Below are 13,464 nucleotides of genomic sequence, written 5' to 3'. Positions count from 1 at the left end.
AGAAAGTGAGATAGATTGGCTGATGTTTTATTTGTTTGTTTTAAATTCAAGACTGCAAACCATCAGAACAATGAATATTTAACAGTATTTCTTAATTATGATTTGACCCTTGCACAGCACATGATAGCCTGTGAGAATTCAAATTCTATAAGAAAAAGGTTTTTAAATGTGAAGTTTCAATACAATACAAGCACAAAAAAAAAAAAATAGAATTTTTGGTGGAAATTTTTCCATGACGCGCATTTTAAAAATAGTAACATGGAATTTTTACACAGTTTTTCATTTTTCCTAAAGTAATTTGGGAAAAAATATCCTAAAAATGAATTAAACAATAAAATAATTTTGGGGAAACATGATGAAGACAATTTAAGTATCAAACATAATAAGAAATGGATATTTATACCATGACAAGCTATAAATTTCATTACAAAAAGGTAGTAATTAGCAATAGTTTTATCTTTTATAACTGTAATTGAGATGACCTTCAGTGGTTTTAGTATCAGATCGTTAAGTTGATTGCACATTGGTTTGCTACTGATTTCTAAGTATTGATCTTTTGAAAATATGAAAGTTCTTAAATAAATTGTTCTTTACTAAGGAATAAGAAAAAAATCAAAATTGTGCTATTAAGTGGAAACATTTAGTCCAATATTGTCCTTCTTAGGGAAATACTCTTTCATTAACTAAAGAGCAAAACTTTTACTAGTCATCATTTTGCTTCTATCAAAGTAAATTTACCAGTAGCGAAATGTCAAGAAGTTGAAATTGCCAAAAAATTTAAAATGAGAGGAAGATATTGGTAAGCAACAAAATTCCATCCTAAAATTTTGCCACGAACATATTTTTAACGTTACATTGCAATATACTAAGCCATTTTCATCAGAGTTACCCAATAACCAAATAAATAATGGCTGCTGTCATTCTTTCTTTCTTACACAGAATTAGCAATGTAATCCTGTTTCGGTATTAATCACTATAGTTTCAACAGCATGCGCCATTAATTCACCTTACTGTGTTGCAACCAAGCAATACTTAGTCTGTAAACTCATTTGTTCTTTGGCTCTACGTGGCAAAAATCGTTGTCTTAAAATAGCTCTTTTTATCATCTTCAGCGTGAAGAACTGTTTGGATAAACTCAGTAGCTAAGCTTTCAGAAGATTTATTAACCTTACCCATGCTAAAATCATGCTCTTCAAACCATTAAACACGTGTTTTTCTGGTATTCTGAAATACTTTTTCACATAATACAACAGAAGCCTGAAATTACTTTAGTGAAGTTGAAGAGGTTTTTACTCAGCGATTACCTACAGACCTTTTACTTTGTAAAACATGGTAGTTCACACACTAAGCACTTTGCAAAGTAAGGTTAAGTGACACAATATTCAGTAATTACTATGAACTGTTACCATGGTGCAATACGAACACCGTATTTTTTAAAGAATCGCTCAGACTTCGGCTGTTAATCTTTGTTGCTCTTCCAGAATGTGGACCTTCCCTGCAGTTTGCTGTGTTCTGTGGCTCGAGCCACTATCCACGCTGCATTTTGACAAGAGCAAACTCAAGAAATCAGCTCTCCCAGACACTTCATTCTCGCTGCCGCCTTCCCCTCCTAGCGTTACTGTGCCGGCAGATTTGCATGCACCACACAAAACTTACAAGCATTTCCATTATTCACCATATATGATGGCTCTCACCTCACTGAACTTCCTTGGTGTTTACCGTCAGCTCGCTGCATCCCTGTGCTTTGTCCTCCTGCTGGTGAGGAGGTCTGGAAGCGGGAGGCTGCCCTGGAAGCGGGAGGCTGCCCTGCGACCGCAGCACCAGGGCTGGGGGCATTTTAGGCTGTTAGGGCCGTCTGCTCCCCTAACCCTGCTCTGCCCCGGGGCTGCTGCGGGGGACACAGGGGCAAAGATTCACAGAGGTGCCGGGTATGGCCCTGCCTTCCCAGTATTCTGTAAACTGGTGTCCTGAACAGATCAAGACCTGCACTCATTATCCTTTACACATGGAATGACCGGCAGTAACTGTCTGGTATGCATCAGAGGCTAGACTTGAAAAGATAAACCACAAGGTTTATCTTGCCTAGAAAATGAGCCTTTTATAAGGACTGTGGCTGCCTAATGGTGGTCTATCCTCACGGCCCACTTCCTTAGGGCTCTCCTTCTCTTGTACAGGACGCTCCCTGTAGAATCTCTCTACCATAGAGGTAATGCCCAGATGTTTAGAGGTAATAATGACCCTCTGACAGAGGTGCTGGGCAGGAATATTGCCATGAAAACACATTCATACAAGAACCAGCAATCAAAACTGTAGTTTTATCTAATCAGTTACAATACAGTCTTAGCAGTTTTAAAAAAAGGCCACAACCACTAGGGACACAGAGTCTGCAAGCTTATTCCATGTTAGAATGAGAGTGAGTGCCGACGGATCAAGTAAATTCCTTTGGGAACATACCATATATATCAGAATGACTAAGTAAGGGAACAAAAGTGAGTAGATTGAGACTGCAACTGAACAGATGGACACCAAACCAGATGTAACTGGATTTGCTTCCCCTAAGCAGATTCATAAACTAAAGCTCTCTCCTTGCTCCTCTGAGACATCAGCTTCAGATGACAAAGGGGAAATGCGCTTAGCATTGGATTTGGCCAGTGTTTGTGGCAGCTCAAGCATGAATGAGGACCAACAGTGAAAAAGTAACCATGAGAACTGCCTGTCCATTTACTTCCTCCCAGTTTACTGTTCCAAAACTTTGTCAAGTGCAAATTTTGGACGAACCAGGACCATATTTCACTTGAACTATCTATCCCATCCTTTTCCCATTTCCTTGCACAAATCACTCATGATTCAGCTGCATCTGGCCCACTGCTAATGGGTACTAGCTGGCAGGACTATTCTGGCAACCAAATAACTTGATATGTTTCCTTCAGGTGTACCAAAGAAAAAAACAAAACCCCAAAACCTGTTCTTTCCCTGGGGAGCGACACAATATATAATGATTTTTTTCCCCACAGTAAATCTACCAAGGCACCTATATCCCAAAGCCATGCTTTGCTACCTGAGTCTTTATAAAGGATGGCAGAGCAGTTGAAAGAAAGCATCTAGGAATCCAGGCAGGTCCAGGAGGAGAGGAGTGAGATATGACTGTACATGACTGAAATACTGTTCTGCGTTCCACAAGGAATTATCAGTACGTTGGTAACGTTTTCTGCCTAAATCCTAACAGAGTTGTGCTGCTGTGAAATGCTTTCTACAGATGCTCTCAGGTTGTGCTTGGGAGGAAGAGCTGTGGGAAACCTGCAAATCTTGGGGTTTGCAGAGCACGCTCTCACAGCATTTGTCATGTCAGTATTCACATTCAATCTACCCCCCCATAAACCAAAATGCAAAAGTAAGCTTTCTATTTTATAGGCAGAGAATATTAAAAAGATCTAACATGCAAAAGTGGAGAGAGGTGCTAGTCTTTAATTTACTTTCTTAGAGATTTGCTAATTGGCATCAACTTTCTTGACATCATTCTTATCAGTTCTCCAAAGCTGAATCCCCAATTACTTTTTCCATCTACGTAATTGCCAGCAAGAAAAATGGTTAAATACTGAAGGCTCACGTTAGAAAGAGCAGCAAAATATATTTGCATCCAACTGTTTGTATTTTAATCTCATCATTTTTATAAACTTCATATATGTGAAAGTAATGGTAATAATAATGCATTTCTTAGATTTATGTTGAAAAGTCAGACATGATAATAAAGCTTCACAAGTTAAAACACAAAGAAAAAAAAAGACAAAAGACATTACATTTGAAGTAAACAGCACTACCTTATAATAATTTCTTCCATAGCCTGTCTTACTTCCACTTTCTGTAATTAAATGTGGTGTCTGACAGCATGTGCTCTGAGAGTGTAAGCAGAGATCACACAGCTCCCAGAAGTAGCTTATAAATAATGAAATAATCACCCATTCAGATACAAACACCAAAGAGATGGATCAACTTTTTCTGCTACACCTTGCATAAAAAGTTCTTTTTAAGTGCCACACCATCAATGTGCAGTATTTAAAGCAGAAAATTGTCATGCCTCTTTTGTTCCAGTGAGCATATCAAAACACCCACTTTGCATTAAACAATGCACTGCAGAAACAGAGACCAAATCATATCCCCTAGACATTAGCCTTCAAGACACTCATTCTCTCTGTACTCGCAGAACAGCACACGAGGCAAACGCAGCCCAGGTTTCACTCCATTGAGTTCAGTGCTATTACATGAAGAATGAATTTATTCAAATACATCTTAGTCATTATACAAGCACTTTTGATGAGTTGTGGGTGAATACTGGCTTACCCTCTGGCTTTTTGGGGACTAAGGGACTCTCTGCTTTCCAAAATATAAAATTATCTTCTTATTTTTCTTGTTTCAAGACTGGCCTGGTTCATGGAGAAAGAACTCTCAGGATACTACTCAGATTGCCAGTTGTTCAGGGAAAGCGATGCTCAAAAAAAGTAACAGCCTCATAGTCCCATAGACAGCATCTTGGTTTTACCTTTACACTATATATGGGGATAAAGGTGTAGAGGGAGTAAACGTGTGTCATTCCAGAGTGCACTGGAGTGCATTGAGCATGCAGTGAAGGGAAGGTGATGCTGTGATCTCCATCTTCTTGAGAAATTGAGAATTACAGCAGTTCTTAACCCCTGCTGTGCTATATCACAGGAGTGAAAAGAGGCAGTTACCAGGACATAGTGTGGCAATAAGGTGGAAGAATTAGAACTGTGATATTAACTAAGGGGAAGAAAAAAGATCAGAAAGTATAAACTTAGATCCAGAAAAATGTGAAGATACCTTCACTCAGTACTGAATTGATAAAGTCTATATGGCACTGTTCTGCCTGGATTTGCCTTTTACCTTGCATCTCTGAATTCTAAATATCCTGATATATACAAATATCCTGATACATAAAATGTGGGGTTTTTCTACATACTCATATTTTTTCAGACATTACAACACCGTATTCTGCTTTCTACACCCTCAGCATTACCAGCAGAGTTCTCATTCAGTGGCAATTGAAAGCATAATAACCATTTTATGACCAACACCACTCTTTGATTTGTATGTTTAATAGGACTCTGGAAGATATATGCAGTCTCTAAAAATAATGGTATAAACAACTTACAGACAGAGTTTTTGTGGTTACTGTCTTTGCTGGGCAACATCTTGACTCCTCTTGATTTCAGTTCAATTGCTTTTTTCACTGAGAAAATAAGCAAACAAAAAGAAGATAATCCATTATTAAACCTTATAGAAAGGACATATAGCGGCCAAATGATACATTGCAATAATACAAAGCTACACAGGAATCCTACAAGGAGATTCAAATAACTGCAGTTTCTATGATAATCCAAATACATTTTTACGAAAATACAACCATTTATCATGCTTCAGAAGATATCCTTTTTAAACAGACATTATCAGGATTTGCAATATTTTGAATTCAACTTCTCTTAGGTGAATAAAAGAAAAACCTGTCCTAATTACATATATGGGTTTCCTGTGTTTGCCACTGCATATGGCAAAATCTTAATCATAGAATCATAATTATCACAATCTTAATCATACAATTTAAACATTTTTAAAACTTAATTCTTACATAAAATGCACAGTACATAATCTACACAGATCTGAGGACTACAAGCTTTAAATGCAATATTCACATCTACTTTTATTTGATTCACTCTTCAGTAGCAGACACGTTTTTGGTTCAGTTTCCTAAGGAGATTAAAGATATAGGATCACAGCATGTTACATTCTTTGGCTCACCTAACCGCTTTTGAACCTACAGAGCAATTTCAACTGAATTAGAAAGAGAAAGAGAGTAAGAGCTCTCAAAGGGACAAAGTTTGGTGAGAGAAAACCGATGCATCAGAGGTTTAATATTTGTTTTCTCTGTTTAGCCAGCTGAATGGCCGATAAACTCCCAGCCTATCCCTACTAAGTGGCGAGGGCACCACAGAAGGGATCAAGAGCAAAGTAGGAAGACACATGAGAAAAAACTAGTGCAATTATACATTAAGGAACACATGGGGTAGAATTTTAATTGTACTGCTAGGAGAAAAGGGTAAAAATATAGGACACATTCACAGGAAATTAATTAGTTCTGTGACTTGGGAACAACTTGATCAACTGAAAATAAAATCGGATGTACAATATAATTGTGAAACAAGCCTGGCCAATTCAAAACTACTGTGCAAAACCCAATAGCAATAGAAAATAGCTCATGCTTGATTTTGTGTATAAGAATGCTAACGACAACATCATGATGAATGTCAGTAACAAAAAGTTACAAAAAGCAGTAATCCTTTCCTGATTCATATTAAATACATTTTTTTTTTCCTAGAGCTTGCAGTAGTTAATAACCTTAAAATCCATCCATTTATCCTAGATAAAAACAGAAACAAAAAATCAACTCAAACATTTTTAAATGGTGGTAATTTGTACCTTGTACTATATAAATATACAAATCAATACCACAAATTATCAGTTAAACTTTATGTCAATATATGGGATAAGTTTTATGATTACTACGCTATACACTGATCTGTATGCAAATATTTCTAAGTGAAGTCATAGGAGCAGCAAGTTAACATGTCTTTAAATATCACATTAAAAACTGTGATTTGATTGTATTTGTTTCTATATTGGGCTTTTGCTGCTTTTGCAGCCTCAGAGTGAAGCTGGCTTTTCTTAAGTGCTGAAATTCGGCAAGCACTGCAGAAAGTACTTTTTGTGCTATGTACGTTGCCAGTGCAGACATTTATGTCTAAACCTGGAAAACAGGTGTTCAAATGATGGAAGATGATTGAAACACAATTGTAGCCGCATGGGATGAAATGGATTTGATAGCAGCGTGGTATTTTCTTTTCTCCTAAGACAGGAACACATTATATAGAGACATCAATGCAGACAATAAGGCTAATATACCCAAGAGCTTCTGGAAGGCTAAACCTCATGGATATGTATTTCTTAGAATTACTTTCTAGACTTAGGTGCTAAAATTTCTGTCAAGTGCCACCTTTTGTTGTTTTCTTAGGCTGCATAAACAATCTGTTAAAGATATTCCATATTTGATGGGAACTGAACAGCACAACTCTTGTAATGAATATTTGGGATATTGTCTGGAGTTGTGGTCCTTCCACCAGTGTGAATTTCACAATTTATTAATAACCATGTCATGTAAAACATGCGATCATTTCTTGGAGGATTTAAAACCCACATTGCTTACGTTAACAGATGAGTGGTAAAACCATTGAGTTATACAACAGACAGAAAAGAACTATACTCTCCTCCTTCTCTATGTCCTGTGACCCTATCTAAGGTGAAAGTAGCAATCATCACTCAAATTCCTTGTGGGAGTTCACTACTGAAGGCATTTGTTAGACATACTTGAAGCACGCTTCTCGGGAACAGGGAAAAATGATACCCATCAGCTTTATTTGAAATACAGTGGACGTAAATTGAAACAAGAGAGTTTCTGACTTGATATATGAAAAACGTTTTCACTATGAAGACGGTCAAGCATTGAAAGAGGTCCTGTAGTTTCCATCCTTGAAGTTTTTCATGTGTCAAGAAAAAGTCGTTCTGTATCTCTATGAAAGAACATTAGATAGGGGATTCACAATAGTTAAGATCAGTCATCTAAAATGTATGTTTTATGAAGAGAAATAGCTACCTCAAGAGGGAAATTCATCCCCTTCTACGATAAGCACAATGAATCATCCTCTGGAGATGTCTTTTCTTCTCCATAAAATATAACAGAAACTTATACCACTTGCTCAAGCTAGATCACGACATTTTAGACAGTAACATTAGGTGACATGAGCTTTTATGTCTGGAGAACTTTAACAGACAAATGTAGGTATCTGTGAGACATAGGGATAGAATCATAGAATTGTCTAGGTTGAAAGGGACCTTGAAGATCATCAAGTCCAACCATCAACCTAACACTGCCAAAAACACCACTAAAACATGTCCCCAAGCACCACGTCTACCTGGCTTTTAAATACCTCCAGGGATGGCGTCTCCACCACTTCCGTGGACAACCTGTTCCAATGCTTAACAACCCTTTCTGTGAAGAACTTCTTCCTAATATCCATCCTAAACCTACCTTGGTGTAACTTGAGGCCATTTCCTCTTGTCCTATCGCTTGTTACTAGCAAGAAGAGGCCAACCCCCACCTCTCTACAACCTCCTTTCAGGTAGTTATAGTGATAAGGTCTCCCTTCAGCCTCCTTTTTCTCCAGGCTAAACAACCCCAGTTCCCTCAGCTGCTTCTCATTAGACTTGTTCTCCAGACCCCTCACCAGCTTCGTTGCCCTTCCCAAAACTGAACACAGTACTCGAGGTGCGTATGTCTAGGTGCTGGAGCAGGTCACTCTACATTTCCCCATGGATTATCATTCTGCTCCCCACCCCTGTCTACTAGCACAGGGGGCTGGGTACTCAGCAAACAGCTGGCCTTACTGTTAAAGACTGAGACAAAGAAGACATTAAGTACCTCAGACTTTTCATCATCCTTTGTCACTATGTTCCCACCCCCATCTACTAAAGGACAGAAATTATCCTTAGTCCTCCTTTTATTGTTAATTTATTTATACAAACTTTTTTTGTTGTCCTTAACTGCAGTAGCGAGGTTAAGTTCTAGTTGGGCTTTGGCCCTTCTAATTTTCTCCCTACATAGCCCTACTACAACTTTGTAGTTCTCATGAGTGGCCTGCCCTTTCTTCCAAAGGCCATAAATTCTCCTTTTTTCCCTGACTTGCAACCACAGCTCTCTGTTCAGCCAGGCCAGTCTTTTTCCCTGACGGCCTGCTCCTGCGCCTTTAAGAATTCCTTCTTGAAAAACGTCCAGCCTTCCTGGACTCCTTTGCCCTTGAGGCCTGCCTCCCAAGGGACTTTGTCAACCAGGGTCAGTTATGCATCAGGTAAAATGGGCTAGATTGAGACACAAATACCGAATTTCTGCCTCTGTTATACTTGTGTGTTTAAGTTTTCGCATGTGGCCTGCATAGTATTTTCTTTTATCTTTAAAAAAGAATTAAGCAAGTATATTCATTAAAATACAAACTGCCATCCTCTGAAAGAGTAATAGAGACCACTGAACACTGTGGTTTGAGTGAACCTGTTAAACTCCTTCTGTAACATAAAAGAAATACTCTAAATCGCACTTTTTATAATCATTTAAATCCCATTTGAATGCTTTTTCTGAGATACTTCCTTTCTACTTCCTGATTGCTCTTTCATTAAAAAGGTTTTCCTGATTTCAAAGATGATTTGCCATTTAATAACACAAAAAGAGAAATGGGTTTACGTTACTAATGTCAGAAATGAACAGCACTTTCCACCTTTTAAGTGATTACTTTTTTAAATTTGCATAGCTTTCTGCTGTCTTCACTTAAACATTCAGTTAAGCTAACTGAATTAACTCACTTCACCTTTTCTGCTAATCATAACTTCAAGACTCTTTTGGAGATGAGATACCCATTCAGGGAGGAGGGCAGACCTGAGCGCTGGAAGTCCAAGATAATCTTATCAGCCTACTGGAAAGCACCAGTGGTATTCCTTAACTTTTTGCTAGAGCTAAATTAAACTCAGCCATGAAAAGAATACGTGCCTGGCATTATTTGAATGGGTCATGAAAGTAAAAGTAAAATTTTCAAGTTGTAAACCTCCACTCAAAGCTATTCTGATTTCTATGAAGCTCTTAGTTTCTAATATATTTGACCCTGTGTGAAGAAAATACATTTTACCACAAGCACAGTTACCATGCAGAAACGATTATGACCATTTAGCAGAAATATAGTTTTAAGAAAGGATCAGAATGACAGAGTGGTTGAGGTTGTAAGGGACCCCTTGTCCAACCCCTTTGCTCAAGCAGAGCCACCTAGAGCCAGTTGCCCAGGATGAAACAATGAGTAAAATTTCAATTGTTGGTAACAATCAGTTTCAACTGCTGGTAACAATCTCTGTGTTTACATATATACACACACACACACACTATAGACATCTATTGCATTCAGATTTGTTATTTGTGAAAAGGTACTTCTTAAAAATTAGTATGGAATGTTTTAACAATCTTATTGGATTACTTTAAAATAATAATAATCTATATCTGTATCTGAGTATCTTGGCGCATTCGAGACCTGCTGCCATTCTGCCATTGAAAATGTTGTGCTAGAAAGCTAATTCTCCCATGCATTTTCCTTGCCCGAAGCATTTGAAGTATAAAATATAACTGGTAAATTGTCTGTGTTCACTTAAATGAAGAGATGAAAATAAACAGAACTTTAAATATTTAAAATATTTGTGTATGTTTTAGTAAGCTAAACATAATATTGTTGAGAAAGTTCAGATAATGAATGAGTTTAAGCAAAATGTTCACAAATAACTAAGCTCAAATAAATTTTCATAACAAATTTCGTATACAGACTGCAGTCTGAAGAACTTAGATTCGAAAAGACCTTTCATCACCCATTGACTAGGTAATGAAAAGGCAAGGGCCAACAAGTGAAGTTAACAAGAGTAAGGCTTCAAAGTAATAAAAGGAAGAGGGTTTTTTTTTCATACAAGAAGTAGTAGATGTGAAATCCTTTGGCAAACGTGGAATGAAGAAGTCTACAAATCTGCTTCAGGCCATGGCTGGAGACAGGCATGGGTTTAGATAAATCCCTTTATGAGTGTTCATTACTATTCTTATGCTTCTCCAAGTCTATTTTTGTGGGTTGAAGAAAGAGACCAAAATTCATTAAGCAGGTAAATCTCATCTCTTTGGTACACAGGAATGACTCTTCTTCCTCTTCACATTACTTTAGCAGACTATGACCTATACTTTGACACCTTTAGATATTGTTATAGTCATAGTAAATATGCCTCTATTGTACATGGAAGATGGCCTTCTTTTGGAAGTTTTTTTTTCCTTTTCTTGTAGACAAGATAGCTGTTTGCGGACTTGATGAGTACTATCTTTCCGGGCAGAATCTACAGGACTTCCTACAGGATATGACTATTACTCACAGTTTGAAATTGTCTCAGCTGGAGAAGTCTTGGGCTGAACTTTCATGCTGCCTTTACGCTCCAAGACACACCATGTGCTCACCATGGTAGTACTAACCTCTCAGCACAGCTTCGTGCTTCTGCAAGCTATCAGCCTGAATCGACAGACAATCCCAAATTCCATGCGGACTGGGTAGTTCTGTTCTGATTTTTAGATCTTCCTTGAAACATCAGGGTTATACGACACTCATAGTTTTATATTCAAATCAAATTCACATAAATATTAGATTTCATATTACCTTTGTTAGATTACTTAATTAGAACTGGAGTAGTACATGATTTTATTTATCATTCAGTAAGATCATAGTTTTGTCCTAAGATTCCCACCACATTTTTAGTTATTTGCACCTTACTGAAATTACTGGTTATGGTTGTCAGATTCTGATTTATGTTATACCTGTGTATATCTGGTGGAATAGATCTTTTCCAGACAATGTTTATATGCCTAGTCCAAATATATTGTGAAAAATAATTGTTAACTAAAATCATCTATGATTTAATGTTTTGGGTTTTTTAAACAAATTGCTACATAGCATATTGTAAGCATTATAAAATTTTCTTAGCTCAAAAAATACACACTGAATATTGTATCTTTAAAAATTAACATATTGCAAAGAGTAGCCTTAATGATTTTTTTTCCTTCTTTAATCAGCTATATAATGTTAGATCAGAAATACTGCAAAAAGAGGAGAAAATTACATTTTTTTCTACATACTGTTTCAGTGAGTCTTTTACTACAATGAGATTTAAAGAACTTACTGAACTTTTATCATTAGGGGGAAGATTTAGAGGAGCATTGCTCATGTTCAAAATGAACTGTGATGTCCTATGCCTTTAAAAATCTGGATATATAAAAATGTTTGTAAAAGCCATATATTTCTAGTGTGAATTTTTAGAAATAATGCACTTTAAGTGCTGCTTAAGATGTTAAAAGACTCTTGAATTTGTTATTTTTGAAAGTGAAAACAGTCATTGGTAGTATCAGCTTTATCTTCTGGAGCCATGAGGCACTTCAGTATACTATGCTTTCTCTACATTCCTACCTCTCTATAATCCAAAAGGAAAAAATGTCTCCATTTTATTCTGCTTACATTCATTTCTAAGAGAGAAACTCACAAAAGAATTGCTCTGCTGCTGTTACTCTTGTAAAAGCATACTATAAGCAGCAGCTCATTACAGCAGGGATAGTTTCCTACAATTCATGCAACAATGAATGCTTTAAAATTATTTTTATTTTCCACAGTTTTGTTTCCCAGGATGGTTCTTTGAAAACTGCCCTTCCAACCTCAGGTATGCTCCAAATTGCTTAAGAAAATGAAATCTGAAGGTTTGCTTTTTCCGGATAGTTTTAAACAGTGTTTTTAACAATTACATTTGACTAAATAAAGTTAGTCTTTCACATATTCTCTGCACATGTATATTTTTAAGTATCTATATTTCATAAGTGTAAATAACTGTACAAATTACAAAGTAATAGAGAATCAAGCTTTGTGTATATAAGTAGTTCTGGAAGCACTACCTGAACAATTTAATACTATTAACCAAAACAGCTCTACACAAATTTTTAACCCTGGCAGAATCAATATCTTTCTAAAAGTAAACTCAGCATTTTAAATCTTGATCTCTGATAACCCTTTCATTTTAATTCTTCATGAGTCAATTTAATTACTTGGTTTAAGCATTACACAACTTTTTGGAGCAAAAATGGTTTGTATGGGTTTTTAGATTGATTTGATGAAGATAAGACAAGACAGACATTTTCTAAAACAAACTCTACATGCACCTTGAAAAGAGTGACAACCTATCTGAAATCCATACAAAGTACTGTCAGAATTCCCAAGAAAATTCAATGTATTTACAATTTTTCTCTGACACTGGAAGGTGTTTTTGAATGAATCACTGATTATAAACACGAGGATCTTGCAAGCTAACAAAAACTTTTTTAACATATACAAGTTCTTGAAGTATAATTTCAAGGGAAGAAATCCAATTTTCTGTGAATTCTATTAATATATTATGAAGTACTTCTTACTGTGTGTTATTATGTTTTCGCATTCTATGAATCAATTAATTCTTATTTTAATTTATATTTGAAAATACACTGAGAGAGGCCCTACAGCTGTGTCCTCTAAGATGTAGGAGAGAGTTTCAGTTTTCTCAGACAATGTTGCCTTCTGGGACTATATGGGAACACTCTAATATGTTTGTCTTTCCTTCCATCATCATACAAGCTTGTGCTAACTCAAAGAAAATGCTAATACAGATTAAAAAAACAACTAAAACTAAAAAAAAAAAAGAATATTATAATAAGAAAATTATAATAAACAGTTAGATGTACTTCCTACACATCCATAAATTACCATT

At 36.4% G+C, this 13,464-nt stretch overlaps 1 protein-coding gene across 1 annotated transcript in view; it reads right to left on the bottom strand.

The window, feature by feature from the left end:
* Positions 1-13,464, bottom strand: part of CSMD1 (CUB and Sushi multiple domains 1) — a gene marked incomplete at both ends in the record, with an annotated part of 1,228,645 nt that overhangs the window by 444,073 nt on the left and 771,108 nt on the right. Inside the window, one exon of the mRNA XM_082481062.1 lies at positions 5,168-5,245. Within this exon, the coding sequence (XP_082337188.1) occupies positions 5,168-5,245 (78 nt within the window). The remainder of the gene's footprint in view (positions 1-5,167; positions 5,246-13,464) is intronic.

The sequence above is a fragment of the Vanellus vanellus genome (genome assembly GCF_965231255.1).
Source record: "Vanellus vanellus genome assembly, chromosome: 3".
Classification (NCBI taxonomy): domain Eukaryota; kingdom Metazoa; phylum Chordata; class Aves; order Charadriiformes; family Charadriidae; genus Vanellus; species Vanellus vanellus.
This window is presented reverse-complemented; position numbering and strand designations above follow the sequence as displayed.